The sequence below is a fragment of the Oryzias melastigma genome, linkage group LG19 (assembly GCF_002922805.2).
Source record: "Oryzias melastigma strain HK-1 linkage group LG19, ASM292280v2, whole genome shotgun sequence".
NCBI lineage: Eukaryota > Metazoa > Chordata > Actinopteri > Beloniformes > Adrianichthyidae > Oryzias > Oryzias melastigma.
Genome location: NC_050530.1, coordinates 11,374,161 through 11,388,354, shown reverse-complemented (window position 1 = coordinate 11,388,354; position 14,194 = coordinate 11,374,161). Strand labels below are relative to the sequence as shown.

Sequence of the window (14,194 nt, the reverse complement as noted above, 5' to 3'; positions counted from 1 at the left end):
GTCAGATGGAGTCCTGGATGTTTTATGTTTTGTGTTTTTGAATTCAAAAACCATAAAAAGGCAAATAAAAGAGGTAAAGTCTCCCTTCTCCGTCACAATTCTGATGAATTCACTTGCAGACGAATAGATTCACGTCTTCAAAACATCTTCATTTTCCTCGTCTGGTTCAAAACTGTTCATCTAGGTAGCTCCATTCTTACTTTTTTATTTATTTATTTATTTTGCTACGCTAATGTTAGCATGAGCTTGTGACATGATATAAGCTAGAAGGGGAGTGTAAACAAAAGGCTGATGGTAAAATAGCTACAAACTACATTTTCATAATTAAAGCGATTTTTAAAATAAAAATAAATAAATACAGTTGAAGTAGAACTTAAAATGCTTACTTCTTACTTAGTCATGTCACAAAAAAACGGGTTGCTTCCATATTTGGCTTTATTGATTAACTACAATGATAGCCAAAGAACCTTTTCGATGTATAATTGTATAAAGTTTGTAAAAATAAAATGTATAGGCAACTGGGAAAGACGTCAAACTGTCCCTAGTGAAGGAAAAAATGGAGCTCCTATGGGAATGAGGTTGGGAAATTCTCCTGGATACTATGGTCGTTTCTCACATGAAATGGAAAATATATGTAGAGTGGATTTAAAATGGCTGCCGTAATCACAAATTAAGACATTAAGAAAGTGTTTTCTAAATATTGAGTAGTGTTTTCTATTAACATGTAGTATCTAAGAACTATTTTATAAAAGAAGAATACCTCACGTTTTCGTCATGTGATGCTAGAGGTGAAACAATCAATCGACTCAATCAATTAATCAATTTATATTCCTCCAATCCAACCAGACCAATTTGTCTAAAGCCATTTGTTAATCAAATCAACCTATAATACTATAATATTGCTTCAAAATCAAATAAATCGATTATATCGATCTTGGAAAATACCGTCTGGATTGAAGCATTGTTGGTTTTTCTACTCTAACATAAAGACCAAGTACCATCACAGCGGACAACACACGGGATGCAGCAAAAAGTCATCAACCATCATTACAGTCCAATGCTTGGAAACACAGAATTTTACAGACGTGACCATAAAGAGGGGTATCATGTTCTGATAATAGTGCATTACTTTGATGTGCAAAACGACAGCAACAGTTAAAATGTGAATGGATCTGCTTTTAGTTATTCTTTACTACACTTGAATATCTTCCAAAAAATACAAGAAAAACTGAATCTGCACCGTTCAGTACCAGGTATTTATCTCAGAGTTGGTTGAATTTTTGGCTAAAGATGTCCTGGATCTGTTTTAGGTGAGTTAATCGAGTGAGTTAATGAGTTAATTATAATATGAATCAAATGTTAAACCCCTGATAGAAAGATGCACTTTAGATTTCCAAGCTGCTCCATCTAATGAAATTCACTCCCACAAAAAAAGGGATTTCCTGCTAATTTTAGATTGCACATGGTTCTAACCGCTGCCTTTGAATCTGTCCTTTTTCAGGAGGTCCATCGGATCACCACAGGGGAACACATCAAGCGTGTGGACAAAGATGACAGTGCAGCCAGCGAGGTGGGCTGGATGACCTCGGTCAAAGACTGGGCTGGAGTCATGATATCCGCTCAGACGCTGACGGGAAGAGTCCTGGTGAGTTCACCTCCTTTCATGCTTGAAGCTAAAAGCTGCTGCTTGAGTTCTGAGATGAGCCATCAAATGTAGTCACGACAGCAGAAAACTCAAGCCCCTCATTGTGTTTTGGCTGTGTGACATATTTCCTTTAATGATAGTTGCTCAGGTGGAGCTGGCATCTGAAAGTCCACACATTAATCATGATTTTTGCCCGTCCGACGCATAAATACATCCGTCGGACGGGCACATGTCGGTCTTTTATCTCTCAACAAAGCCCGGGCAACAAAGCGGATAGATTAAGAGAGTGTATTAAGGTCATGATCCATAAAGTCTCCACACGGAGGAGAGAAACAGATGCAGTGGGAGGGCTGTTCCGCTCAGCAACTGCATCTGGTCAACTCTAATGGTTGCTATAGTGACTGATGTGTCTGTCAGAAGCCACATGCCTGTTTGATCACATAATTTTCTCTTTGTGACCTTCCTGACCTTGTCAAGTAATTTAGTTGGGGTTTCTTTAAATGTGTTAAGAATTTTTATTTAGGAATCAGTCTGACAGTTAGTGTTGAGCATGCAGTGGGATGGGAGAGATGATAAAATGAAGCGCACGGGTGGGAGCACCATTCCAAAGCGTGCTGCATTGCCAGCGCTCGGGGCGTGATCCCACCCTGGCCCAGCCTCTTTGAATGTGGTGTCGCGTCTCTGGTTGGCTCGGCATGCAGTCTGTTGATTAAAGCGCCTCACCAACACTGGTGAATATTCATGCCTGTGTCATGTCTGCAGTATTTTGTGAGGACCTTTCATTTAGTAGCTCATAAAGGGACCACGTCATCACAGACAAACCGGTGATTAACATTAATGATTCCGCCTTAAGAAAAGCGAGCTCGGGCATCAACGTCGCCTTGATTTTTCACTCTAAAGCCTTTCTCAGCACGTGTGTATGCGAAGCTCAAGTGCTCTGTCTCAATGATGGCCTGGAACACAACTGTTTAGCGGGTGCTCGTCTGTAACCATGGCAACTGCAGCTTACCTAAACACAGCAGATGTGTGTTTTCTCTTCAGCCTTTTTAGGACACACATTAAAGCCTATTTCGAGGCCATCCGAGGGAGAGTTATACTGGGAAGTATGAGGAAGAGAGGGCTTAAATAAAAACGCTAATGTATTTATATTTGTGAACTTGTGTGCATGTTTGCTGCTGACCTACTATTCCTGCATCACCATCTCCATTCTTCTCTTCAAACAATGTTTGTGGTTCCTGTCTATCTGTTTATCTATCCACCAATTTCCGTTTTTTTTGTTGGCCGGTTATGGAGGGGTTGAGTTTTTCTGACCCTGTTTGACAGCAGAAAAACATTTGTTTACCTTAGTATTTATGAAGCAGGAATAGATTCTTTCTTTCACCTGTCTAGGGCTAAGTTTAAGCTAAACAAATAGGTAAACCAATTGTCATGTAAAAACATAATAGTAATTCATGTAATAATTCATGAAAACACATTTTCTGTTAGTTTTTCTATGTAATAATTCACAATATTGTAAGAAGTGGTTCCTATTTGCCTTTTTTGTTTTAGATTTTAAGGTAATCTGTTACAATTTCATCTGCTTTCATTCTTGGTACTTTTTTTTCTGTGCGGTCCAACAAAATAGAATAGAAAAAAAACAATAGAAAAAAACCTACAAGCATAGCAGAGACGTGCGGTGAGGTTCACGACTGGTCAGTTGTCATCAGTCAGATTTACAAACATATGAACCCTTCAGAGCAGCTTATTTACCATTTGTTCAGCAACACTTTGTGTGTTGTTTAAAATTTCATTATAACATATTTTTTTTCCGTTTACAAGCTGAAAAAGATCATTAAAATGGCTATTATTGACTTCCTTTTACTTAGAAATGAAGTCCTTCAGAAGAAAAACATCAATAACCTGTTTGTAGAAGTGTTCCTTTTCTTTCTTCAGTTTTAAAAGTCTGTCTGTCTCCATGAAGATCACTGCTAAATTAATTTATGAGCTTAGACACGTAATCCTCCATTTAGAAAATGATGCTAAACTATATTAAAGAATATCTGGACAGCAGCATTTGACTTACTTCCGCTATCTCTATTATTCTTTAACCGCGGTGTCACATTCTCCGGGCTCACCGGCGCCCTCTACCTCGAGTTAGTGCTGGACAATATGACGATTTATATCATGTGAGTGATAGAAAAGTGTCCAGCGTGCCATTTCTTTTCTATTGTTTCTATGGTTTTTATTTGTTTATGTTTATTACTGAGCTTTTGTGCAAAAATGTGTTTTCCTACTAAGAAACTTGAAACTGATTTGTGACGATTCAGTTACTTGAAAAAATAAAGTCAGAGACGTTTTTGTCACTTTTTTTCAGAAAATAAATTAAAATATACTTTATTGATGTATGTCGGGATATATATCGTTGTAATTTATATTTTGATGTACAAGTTTTTGCATATGCGCCCAGCACTGTCTTCAGGCATACATACTGCAGACGTACAGCCTCATAGCTTAGTTATTATAAATAAAGTTTAGCCTCAAATACAGAAGGGGTTTATACAAATATACACCACGTGGGTCAGAAAGTTAAAACATTTTCATTAATTTTTGGTTTAGTTTATCTTTATGTGTAAGTTTAATTCTTAATGTTTTATTTTTCTTGCTGGCCTTGTCTATACTTTAGGTTTTCTTTCCTGACAATTTTACTACTGAAAGTTTCACATTTATTAAGTGTTAATTACCAATTAATGAAAATGTGTTTTTTCATACTAAGAAAACTAATTTTAGAACAGAAATTGATGGTTTAACTAACTCTCCAGGAGTAAATCTGAATTGGGACATTTCAAATTGAACTGTTATAATAAATTGTACATTTAAAAAAACGTATAGTCTCATTTTTAAAAATAACACATTATTCCTGTTTTTAAAGTGAAAGTTTTTTCTTCTTAAAGTTATTTATTTTCTCCAAACACAGTATGGGACATAGTACAAAGGTAATAATCCTAGTTAATATTTAGCTTAAACAACTTTGTGTTTTTTCTTTATATTGATTCTTTTACTTAAAACAAATACTGATATAAAAGCGATGTAGTTTTGTTAAATACTTCCTTTTACCTTCTTTTCCTTGAGGTTTGTCTTCATGTCTGTGTGCACAGAAAGAGAGGACTACAGTTCCTTTTACTAAACGCTGCAGAGCTGTAGGGAGCACGCTGAGTGTTTACCTCTCCCATGTTGAGTGAAATGCAGGTGGGAGCTTCATCTGGGGAAGGTCAAGAGGCTCTTTGTTCATTTGCCGATTTGGACTGCTCGGGGGAGTTTTAAAGATCAGACCATGTCCTCAGGGCTTTTTGATCACCCGCGAGGACACCTTCTGATGACGCTGGAGATCAGCTCTCCAACAGAATTACAAAAGCAAAGCGAGATCAGATCGGCGCCATCCTGTACGTAAGGACAGGGTTTACCCCAGATCGGGGATGGAGACGGATCCCATCTGTCAGTTTATGCAATATTGCGTTTGCCCTCCCCCACTCCGTTTTTGTATACATCACAGGAAATCTACCCCCCCATTTATCACAAATGTCATCAACATGCTGTTTGCTTAGATCAAAACAAACACAACTTGCGTTGTAGCTTTGCCAACCTACTTATCAGGTTTCCTGTGAGATCAGGCACATATTTGGCTCGCCGCTTTGCTTAAGACAGCTGCTAAAAAACAGCAACAAAAAAATCGAGTGTTTGCTGTGTGGGATGCGATACATTTTTGGCTTCTTCTGTCTGTTAAAGTGACAGCAATCAGTCATTTTTTTAAAGGCTCACTCCAACGAAAATGGTGTTTTTCAACATGTTTTTGTAGCATTTTTTACCATGATTGAGGACATATATTATATTTCTGAGTATTTCTTTATTCAAATCATTGTGATTTAGGCGTGCACACACTCACAGCAAACCTGCATGGAGAAATGGCATCAGAAGCAGCTTGTAAATATCCTGATAATCACGGAAGATAATTATCATCCAGAGCAGATGTTTTTTTATGGATGAAACTGGCATATTCTGGATAGAGATGCAGAAACTGGTTATATTTTGAAAATTTACCAGATTTTGGAGTAACTTCCTGCCAGGACTCACAGATTGCCGCCGAAATAGACCAGATGCTGAAACACTCCCTGCACTGCGCAGCCAGCCGCGGAGGACCACGACACTGCGCGTCTGGTGTGAACTACACCATAGGTTAAAAAGGGTGCAGAATGGAAGCGGCCTCAGTTATGGGAAACAGGATGTGCTGTATTCTGCTGAAAATGTGATTTCTCTTAAATGACGGGGCCCCGCAGAGTGACATTTAGCCCACGTGTGCTTGGATATAGAGGTCCACGGGGGAGCGGGGATGTCACAGAGCTACACTTCTGGCCAAAGAAAAGGTTGCTATAAATGGAAGACGAGACGGATGTCCTCTGGCACAACTGACTTTGCAGTCTTTGCCCACCAAACGGTCATTTGAGACCCAATCAATGGTTCAGAATCCGTTTACTGAGAATTTACCAAGTGTGAGGGAAAATATTTCAAAAACAGGAGGAAGTGTGAATAATATTTCTGTTTTATTTGCTCCTTTAGAAAAAAGCTATACTTCAGATAATAAGCTAACTATGATTAGCTGCTACACACAAAGCTGCCTGGACTCACTGCTGTGGGATGTGGACGTTTTATTGGATGCCAGGGAGAAAGAGTCATTATTTATCTAACAGGCGTCACAAAGATTTGATGTAGCTTTGCTGCAGCCACAGGAGGGAAAAATGAGCCGGCTAAGAAAGGTGTTTTCATAAGAAGGATAAATCCAGCCCCCTCCCTTCTCTTGTGAAGTGCAACACGGAAAAGCTTTTTGTTTGATGAGAAAATGAAAGCGAGAAAGTAAATACTTTTGCTTTATGTTCTTGCACAGAAATCTTTTAGTGGCCTTCTGCAGGGGATAGAAACAGTTCATGACTGAGATAGTTTACGTTTTGCATAAGAGTGTGCAGCTCAGCTTGAAGCACCATTCCCTCTATTCTCAGATGCCCCCTGGCTTTCGGATCACGGGCGCTGCTTCCTACCTGTGGATTTTGTGTGACGCCGCACCCTGTGCGAGAGAATGAACATTGTGGAAGTGTCATTGGGCTCCCTGCTTGCCTGTAACTCGGCCGCTATTTTTGGATGATAGCAGCTGTCGGGCCTGTTTTGTTAGGCCCGAGCAGAAGGAAACAATGCCATGTGATGCTGAAGTTATTTTATGGGGTTTGCTGCTCGTGCTATAGGAGCATCTGTGTGAGGCACCTGTGCCTACAATGTGGGTCTTTAAAAACATCTGCTACTGCAACAAAATGCTACTAAAAAAGCCAGAATTTGATTCATTTTTACTTTTTTTTAATGTGCTTTTAAGGTCCGAGTGAAGCCACGGTAACGGCAAACACAAAGGATCTTAAGCTCTCCAGAAGTGGAGTCCTGCACAAACAATCCAGTCTAATTTCTTTGTCTCTTGTGGCTGAACCATCCTCCTAAACTGGATTTAATATAGGTCACCTATGATTTAGAAAGTATTGCTCCTTTCCTATACATTACCACTAAGAACTATTTTTAAAAAGTTGACAATGGAGAAAAAGAATTAAAAAACAAATCTTAAGATGAAAATGTTTAGCTATAAGCAAGAATAACTTTCTGTAGATGAATAGAAAAATTAAATAACAGAATACCTTAAAGATATATTTTTTTAAATTGCTGAAAATTGAAAAAAATTAAATATAGTGCAGGTAGAAGCAAAAAAAAAAAAAAAATTGACCGCCACAAAAAATGTTGATAACGGACATATATTAGGAGAAATGAGTTTGTTAAGTATTTATTTATTCAATTTATTGTGAATCAGGAAGAGACGAAAAAAATGCTGTTTGAAAACATATATTTGAGATGTAGTAAGTCATCAACTCCTGCCGCTCTGCAGAAACTGCATATGTGGCCCTTTAAACAATTTAATCTGGCTCATCAAAGTGGAATAAATGATTTTGATTACTCCTTTTTTTTCCCTGTAGTTCTTGTGTCCCTCCACAGATGGCGCACTACAAATAAATTGACCTTTGTTCATGTGCAGAAAGCTATTTTGCATTCATGTAGTGTTTGAAAATTTGTTGTTTTTCTGATATTTGTGTGTGATTTCTAAGTCGGACAGTCTTTTTTCCGATTATTCCAACACCACGTGAACGTAGCATTCCTCTGACGAACATCAACACAATGTTGAAATGGCATTAAAATGAAAACGAAAATCACAATTTAGAAATAAAAACTCCAAAATGTAATGTTTTAAGGTAATTTTCATGTTTTTCTCACTATCCCATGTTTTTTCTTTCTTTCAAAACACAAATCTAGTCCTGATCCGGCCCTTCTGTCAAATTTTAAAACCCTTTCAGTTACATTTGGGTTTCCATTGCCTTCTAAAACTTTACAATACTAATATTTTACCAAACATTTAATTTGCAGTAAAATAAAAGCGTTTTATACTTCAGGATTTTATTTACAATTTTTCGTAATTCATAAAATTATAGCTTAAAAAAAGTCTGTTTTTGTCAACTTGAATCAACGGTTGGATATTTATCCTCTCCTAATGCCCAAAAGGAATCTTATAAATAACTAGCAACGACACAAACGGTACTTTCATTTACAACAATCCTAGTCTGACCTGTTAATGCCACAAGAACCTGTTGTTTACTGTTAACGGTGCAGCACGGCGATCCGATAGCAGGCGCGATAACCTTTAGCGTCAGGTTGGGTGTCTCTGTCTGCTTTGCAGTAATTAACTGTCAAAAAAAACTAATGAAGCAAATACATCATGAATGCATACAGTGTTCAGCAGATTTACACAGGTCTTTTCATTGTTATTTTTAGCTTCGGGGGGGTGTGTGTGTGTGAAGTGTTTGTGGCTTGTATTTAGTGTTTGCCCTCAGTGCAACACAGAGACAAATCTGAGTGTTTCTTTGACGCAGTTATTAGATGTCTTGAGTTGTAACCATCTGTGCCTGCAGAGTCTGCAGACTGAGTGCTGCTTGATCCTTGACTTTGTGCACATGGGGCCAAATTCCAGGAGCTGGCACGCTTTTTTTGTTTTGGAAAGCATGAAAGAAAGTATCAGGTGTGATTATAACCCTTCTCCAGGGGCGGTGGCGGGGTTAGTAGTTTAGGGGCCCGAGGGGCCCTCTGCAGCGGTTGTAGTAAGCATCGGACTTTAAAAATGAAGGCAGAAGAAACAAAAATACTGAAATGATGGAACAAAAGAGATTACTATAGAGTGTTATCAATTAAAAAGTAAAAAATGTGGTTAGATGGGTAATGTTTGATTGTCTTTGTAAGCATTTGTAAAACAAAAAGGGACATTTTATTTGTGAAAAAATATGTTTTTCTTGTAAAATTATGATTTTTTTCTCAATATTGCAACTATACTTATGAAATTTTATTTATTTTTTTACCTCAACTTTACGTCAAAAGTGAAATGTTGCATTTTTTTCTCATAATTCAACAACCTTTTTCTTGTATAATTTTGATTTTTCCCTTTACATTTTTCTTTTGTTTCTTGTAATTTTATGAATTAATTCTCCTATAATGTTGCTGTTTTTAAAAATAATTCTTCAGCTTTTTAGATTTTTTTCTCATCAATTTTACAACTTTTTTTTGGTTACAAATTTACTTTATTCCTCATATTTTTACAACTTTACTTTTGTAAATTTGAGCTTTTCTCATATCATTTTACGACTTCATTATTGTACAATTTTGATCACTTTGTCATAATTTTATGATTTTTATTCTTGTAAAATTTTGCCTTTTTTTCTTATCATTTTACAGTTTTATTCTCAACCCATTTGGACTTTTCTCTCATAATTTTGGAACTTCATTTTCATGACTTTTTTTTTAACTTTATTTTTCATAAATTAAAAATTCGTTCTTGTAAAAGGTTGCCTTTATTCTTATAATTCTATGACTTTTTTTTGTACGATTTTGACTAATTTCTCACAATTTTACGACTGTTTTCTTGTAAAATTTTTATTACTTTTTCATAATTTTACAAATTTATTCTTGTAAAATTTTGATTTAAAAAAGGGATTGTCTTTTTTCCTCATAATTTTACAGCTTTATTCTTGTAAAATTTTGCCTTTTTCAAATAATTTCACAACTGCTTAATCAATGTAACATTTGGACTTTTTCCTCATTACTCTGTTGTTCTTTTTCCTGTTTTGTCTCCCTGGACTTTAGGAAGTGTCTTTTCCTTTTTCACGTTATAATGCTTCATCTTACTGCTTTTTTGTTGTTGTTTGTTTTCATTTCTTCAAAAAGTCTCTCTGGAGTTTCTCCCTTGTGGAATATTCCATTGCTGCAGACGGGGGAGGGGGCGATAAAACACATGATCATCCTCATTCCATTTCATTGATTTGGGTTTTTATGACAGTTAGATAATAATGGGCGTGGACATAATTTTAGACTGAACTTCTCAGCTTGGGGGCTTCAGACAATCGCCAACATTTGCCTTATGGCAGGTCGGCCCCGTCCAGGGGCATGAGGTGAATTTCTTACCTGGAAGACCTCTATTTTTGGCGCTCGCACATGACAGGATTTTAGCTAGCACAAGCATGTGAGTATAAATAGTCTGATGGAGTTACATAGTCACAACTGTAAACCGTTGCTGCCAAAAGGATTCTTCTTCATCCCCCAAATCAATTTTTGTTAGCAGTATTAAAAGACATTCTTGGCTTTGATGAGTTTCTCCAGACTTTATTGGAAAATAATCCGCTACACATGACCTGCTATGAATGAGAGCTTTCAGACTATTTCCAACTAATCAAACAAATCTTTTCCCTCTCAGAGATAAAATGAAGCTACGCTTTAGTCGCAGTGATGAGGATTTCCCTTTGCTTGATTAGGTGGTAAAGCCTGTGAGAGAAAATTAATATCCGGGGGGTTGACTAAATTCGTCACGCTTCAACTTGAAAGTTCATTTCAAGTTTAGCCCGAGCCGTGCATACTTGAAATATGTCCGACCTCACAGATAACACAGAAGCATTCCATGTCCAAACCATTTTTTATTGATGCTTCTTTATACCTCATCCATCTTGAAGCCTCCAATCCTTAAAAATACATGCAGCTGTGACACATATAGCAAGCCCAGCTTCTGGGAGCATGATTTACATTTTAACCTTTGACATGCATGTCCATTGTTAGCCCCTCCACTATATTTCTCAGAAATCTCACCCCCTCGTCATGGAACTCTGACAGAGAGCTGAAGAACGGCTGTTAACAAAAGACTGTCTCATATTTTTGCTCTTGTTTCGAAGACTGTGAAGCCCACAAGTTGAGGCTTCATGTTTCAGCTGATCCCGAGAGCAAAGGCGGGAGCTGGGAGACATACATATTGTGCCAGTCTAAGCTCTTTACTGTGAAAGTCTTTGGGCCGCGTCCAGGGTGGCTTAAATCACGGCTAAGCCACTGTGTGATTTGCAGTTCCACCGTGCGCGCTGGTGGGTGTTTTACCTTAGTGTGATCTGTTGAAATGTTCAAAGAGGTTATTTAGATTTACGTCCAAAGAAAATAGACGATCGATTAATTAAGGAGGTTTGGGGAGGCTGGTCCTCAAGGATAGTCACCACGTGAACATTGTCGATTCTCATAGGTCAGATCGCTTGCTATGTACAGAGTCAGGAAAACAAAGGATCTAGTTTCAGGCTGCGTGTACTTACAGTGCAACCTATACATTATGAAACTCTAACTGAGCACCTGTGTGAAGCTGCCAAGGCTTTGAGGGAGGATCCAGTTTCTAACCACTTTAAACTCCATGATTATTTAAATATGGTTATTGACAGGAGGACAAATGCAGTGTTTCTGTTTTACAGCTACAAGGGGAGAATTTAACCCATTTATAAGGATTATTGCTTTCTGCAACACATATGTCTCTAGTGCAATATATCCCCATCACTGCTGCTGTGGGGGTGGTGCAGAGGTAGAGCGGTCGACCTCTGATTGGAGGATTCCAGGTTCAGGTTCTTCGTCAAGAAACTGAACCCCACATAGTTACTGGTGGTTATAGGTTGGTGTCACCATCACATGTGTCAAAGTCAATGTCTGGGGGCCAGATCCGGCCCTCCAGATCATTTTATTTTATTGTTATTAATGACTCGGTGATATCTTGCGCTTATTTTTAATTTGTATAATTTTGACAAAATATATTTTTATGGAGAGTAAAATATTGAACATTTTTAAAGATTTAAGTTGAGTTTTTGTGGAGTGATATTCCTGCCTGTTTTTAATTATAGTTGTATTAAAAAGTTACGTTTTTAAATTAAAAAAATAGTTTTTGAGTTTTCAACAAATGGTTTATCCTGTTCAGCCCACAACCTAAGGTGTGTTTTGGATTTTGGCCCCGTGTGCGATTGAGTTTGACACCCCTGGTGTGTGAGAATGGGTGAATTGGACTGTGACTGTAATGCTTTGAGCCTTCTAAGAAGATAGCAACATGCTATATAATTTACTTAATAACTACATTTCTGCAAATAGAAAAAAAAGTAAGAACAGTAAAAAAAAAAATTAAAAAAAATCAGTCAATATTGGTTGTAAAAACACATAAGGTAAAATAAAAACTCACATTAAAAATGTATTAAAGACAGGAATGCAAAATATAAACCCTAAAATTATATAAATTATAACCACGTTATTTGAGTTAATTGTACATCATGGTTTATCTGGTATTAAAATATATTTTTTATGGATTTTTGTAAAAAAAAAAAAGATGTTTTGTCGGTCTTTCTGTCACAATCATGCCTGGTCAAGCATATGAAGGACTAAAAAAATATTTTTTTTACCGTAAACATACAGGAATATGTCTGTCTGAGTTGACTAAATGCAGTGTTTTATCCATTAACATAAAAGATAAAAATCCAACTCTGGTTTTAGTCTGGGGTCTGACATTACTCAACCATTCAGCTGATGATATTTATGTTGAAATTTTTGGAGGCCCCTAAAGTTCGAGGTTGGATGTCAAACACATGACATTTCTCAAATAGACATAAATGTGCTATTTATAAGTGTCCTTTTCATTTACACTTCAAAATAGCTAATTGTGTAAAGAAATTTGACAATAAAAACAAACGTGAACAGATTTAGTTGTAAAAATGAGTCTAACTTTCTGCTGATTGCCAGACACAGAAGTTAGTCTCTGCATGTAATTGTAAATGCTAAATACTTATTTGGCGGTTTTCTATCTTGATTAAGGCCCTCAGCGTTTTACAGTCACCAATGCACACACACTGATGGCAATCCTGCGGCTATGCAAGGCGCCAACCTGCAACCACCAGGAGCAAAGTGGATTTCAGTGTCTTACCCAAGGAAACTTTGACATTTGGGCGGGCAAGGCGGAAACCGAACCGAGCAGAGAGGTCATCTATGCAGAGATTTTTGTGCTGTTATTATTTTAAGCTCAACACTCACTGTTTTGAGCGTAAAACTTTGAAAATGTAAAGATTATTTCATACTTTAAACAGAAAAATGTGCAAACAAAGCAATTTCACTCTTGACAGTCATGGATGTGGAGATGGATGTCTGTGATTTTTTGGCTTTTGTGGCACATTTGTAACATTTCTCTTGAGTGAAAATTGCTTTGATTGAACACATTTTTCAGTTTCAAGAGTAAAATTGTTTTGTTTGCACATTTCACGTGTATTTTTCTGTTTCAAGTGCAAAATAATTTTTCGAGCACATCAAATTTTCAAAGTTTCACACTCAAAAACAGTGAGTTGAATAATGACCCAAAAAGTCATTGACTCTACCATTGCACCGATGAAGAAGTGAAAATCTATTGAAAGGGTATTAATAGCCGTCAATGCTGATGAGGTGGGAACAAGAATGCTTTAAAATCTTTTGCAATTAAGTTATTGATCCATCTGGTAGTTGTTAATCCTGCAGCAAAGCTTTGGAATGAAGGCAAAGTAGCTGAAGGAAAAAAAAAGCACAAGGGCGTGTTAAAAGCATTCAAACTGCTCACAGATTGGCTGTGTTCTACCTAGACAGCCTTGCCTCAAACGGGGAGCCCCAGCAGAGGCCAGCAGAAGCCTGGTACCCCATGCAGTGTGCTCTGAAGTTCAGTGAGCAGCACAGATTAGAGCGCAGTGTGTTGATGTTTGGTTACGCAGTCAGTGAGGGAGCATGAGTGGCCATAAAGACCCTGCAGGCACTTCTACAGACAAGCTTCAATTCTCAGCAGAAACCTGGTTATTACTGACAACAGCTACCATTTTCCTCTGTTAGTGCACTTTACTTCCCTCTGTGTAAAGCAAGACAAATATTTTCATTTCCACAAATGCTAATTTTGTCTCATCTTTTGTCTGTCTCTCCCAGTTGTGCTGGATGCATTAAAACTGTTTGCATTAAGTGAAAAAAAAAAGTTTGAAAAACTTTTTTATTTCACTCAGCACGAGTTAAAAAAATAAAATAATAATTTTGTTTTTATTTGGGCTTTAACCAACTCCCTGTCATGCTGCGGCTTCCTATCAGAGACCTGTTTTTTTTTTTTTT

General features: G+C 37.2%; 1 protein-coding gene across 14 annotated transcripts in view; it reads left to right on the top strand.

The window, feature by feature from the left end:
- The window catches only part of LOC112154175 (calcium-activated potassium channel subunit alpha-1), an 82,892-nt gene that overhangs the window by 9,541 nt on the left and 59,157 nt on the right, over nt 1–14,194 (top strand). For all 14 annotated transcript variants that reach the window (XM_036216985.1, XM_036216986.1, XM_036216989.1 and 11 more), the window contains exon 2: nt 1,502–1,645. In XM_036216985.1, coding sequence (XP_036072878.1) covers nt 1,502–1,645 — 144 coding nt within the window. The remainder of the gene's footprint in view (nt 1–1,501; nt 1,646–14,194) is intronic.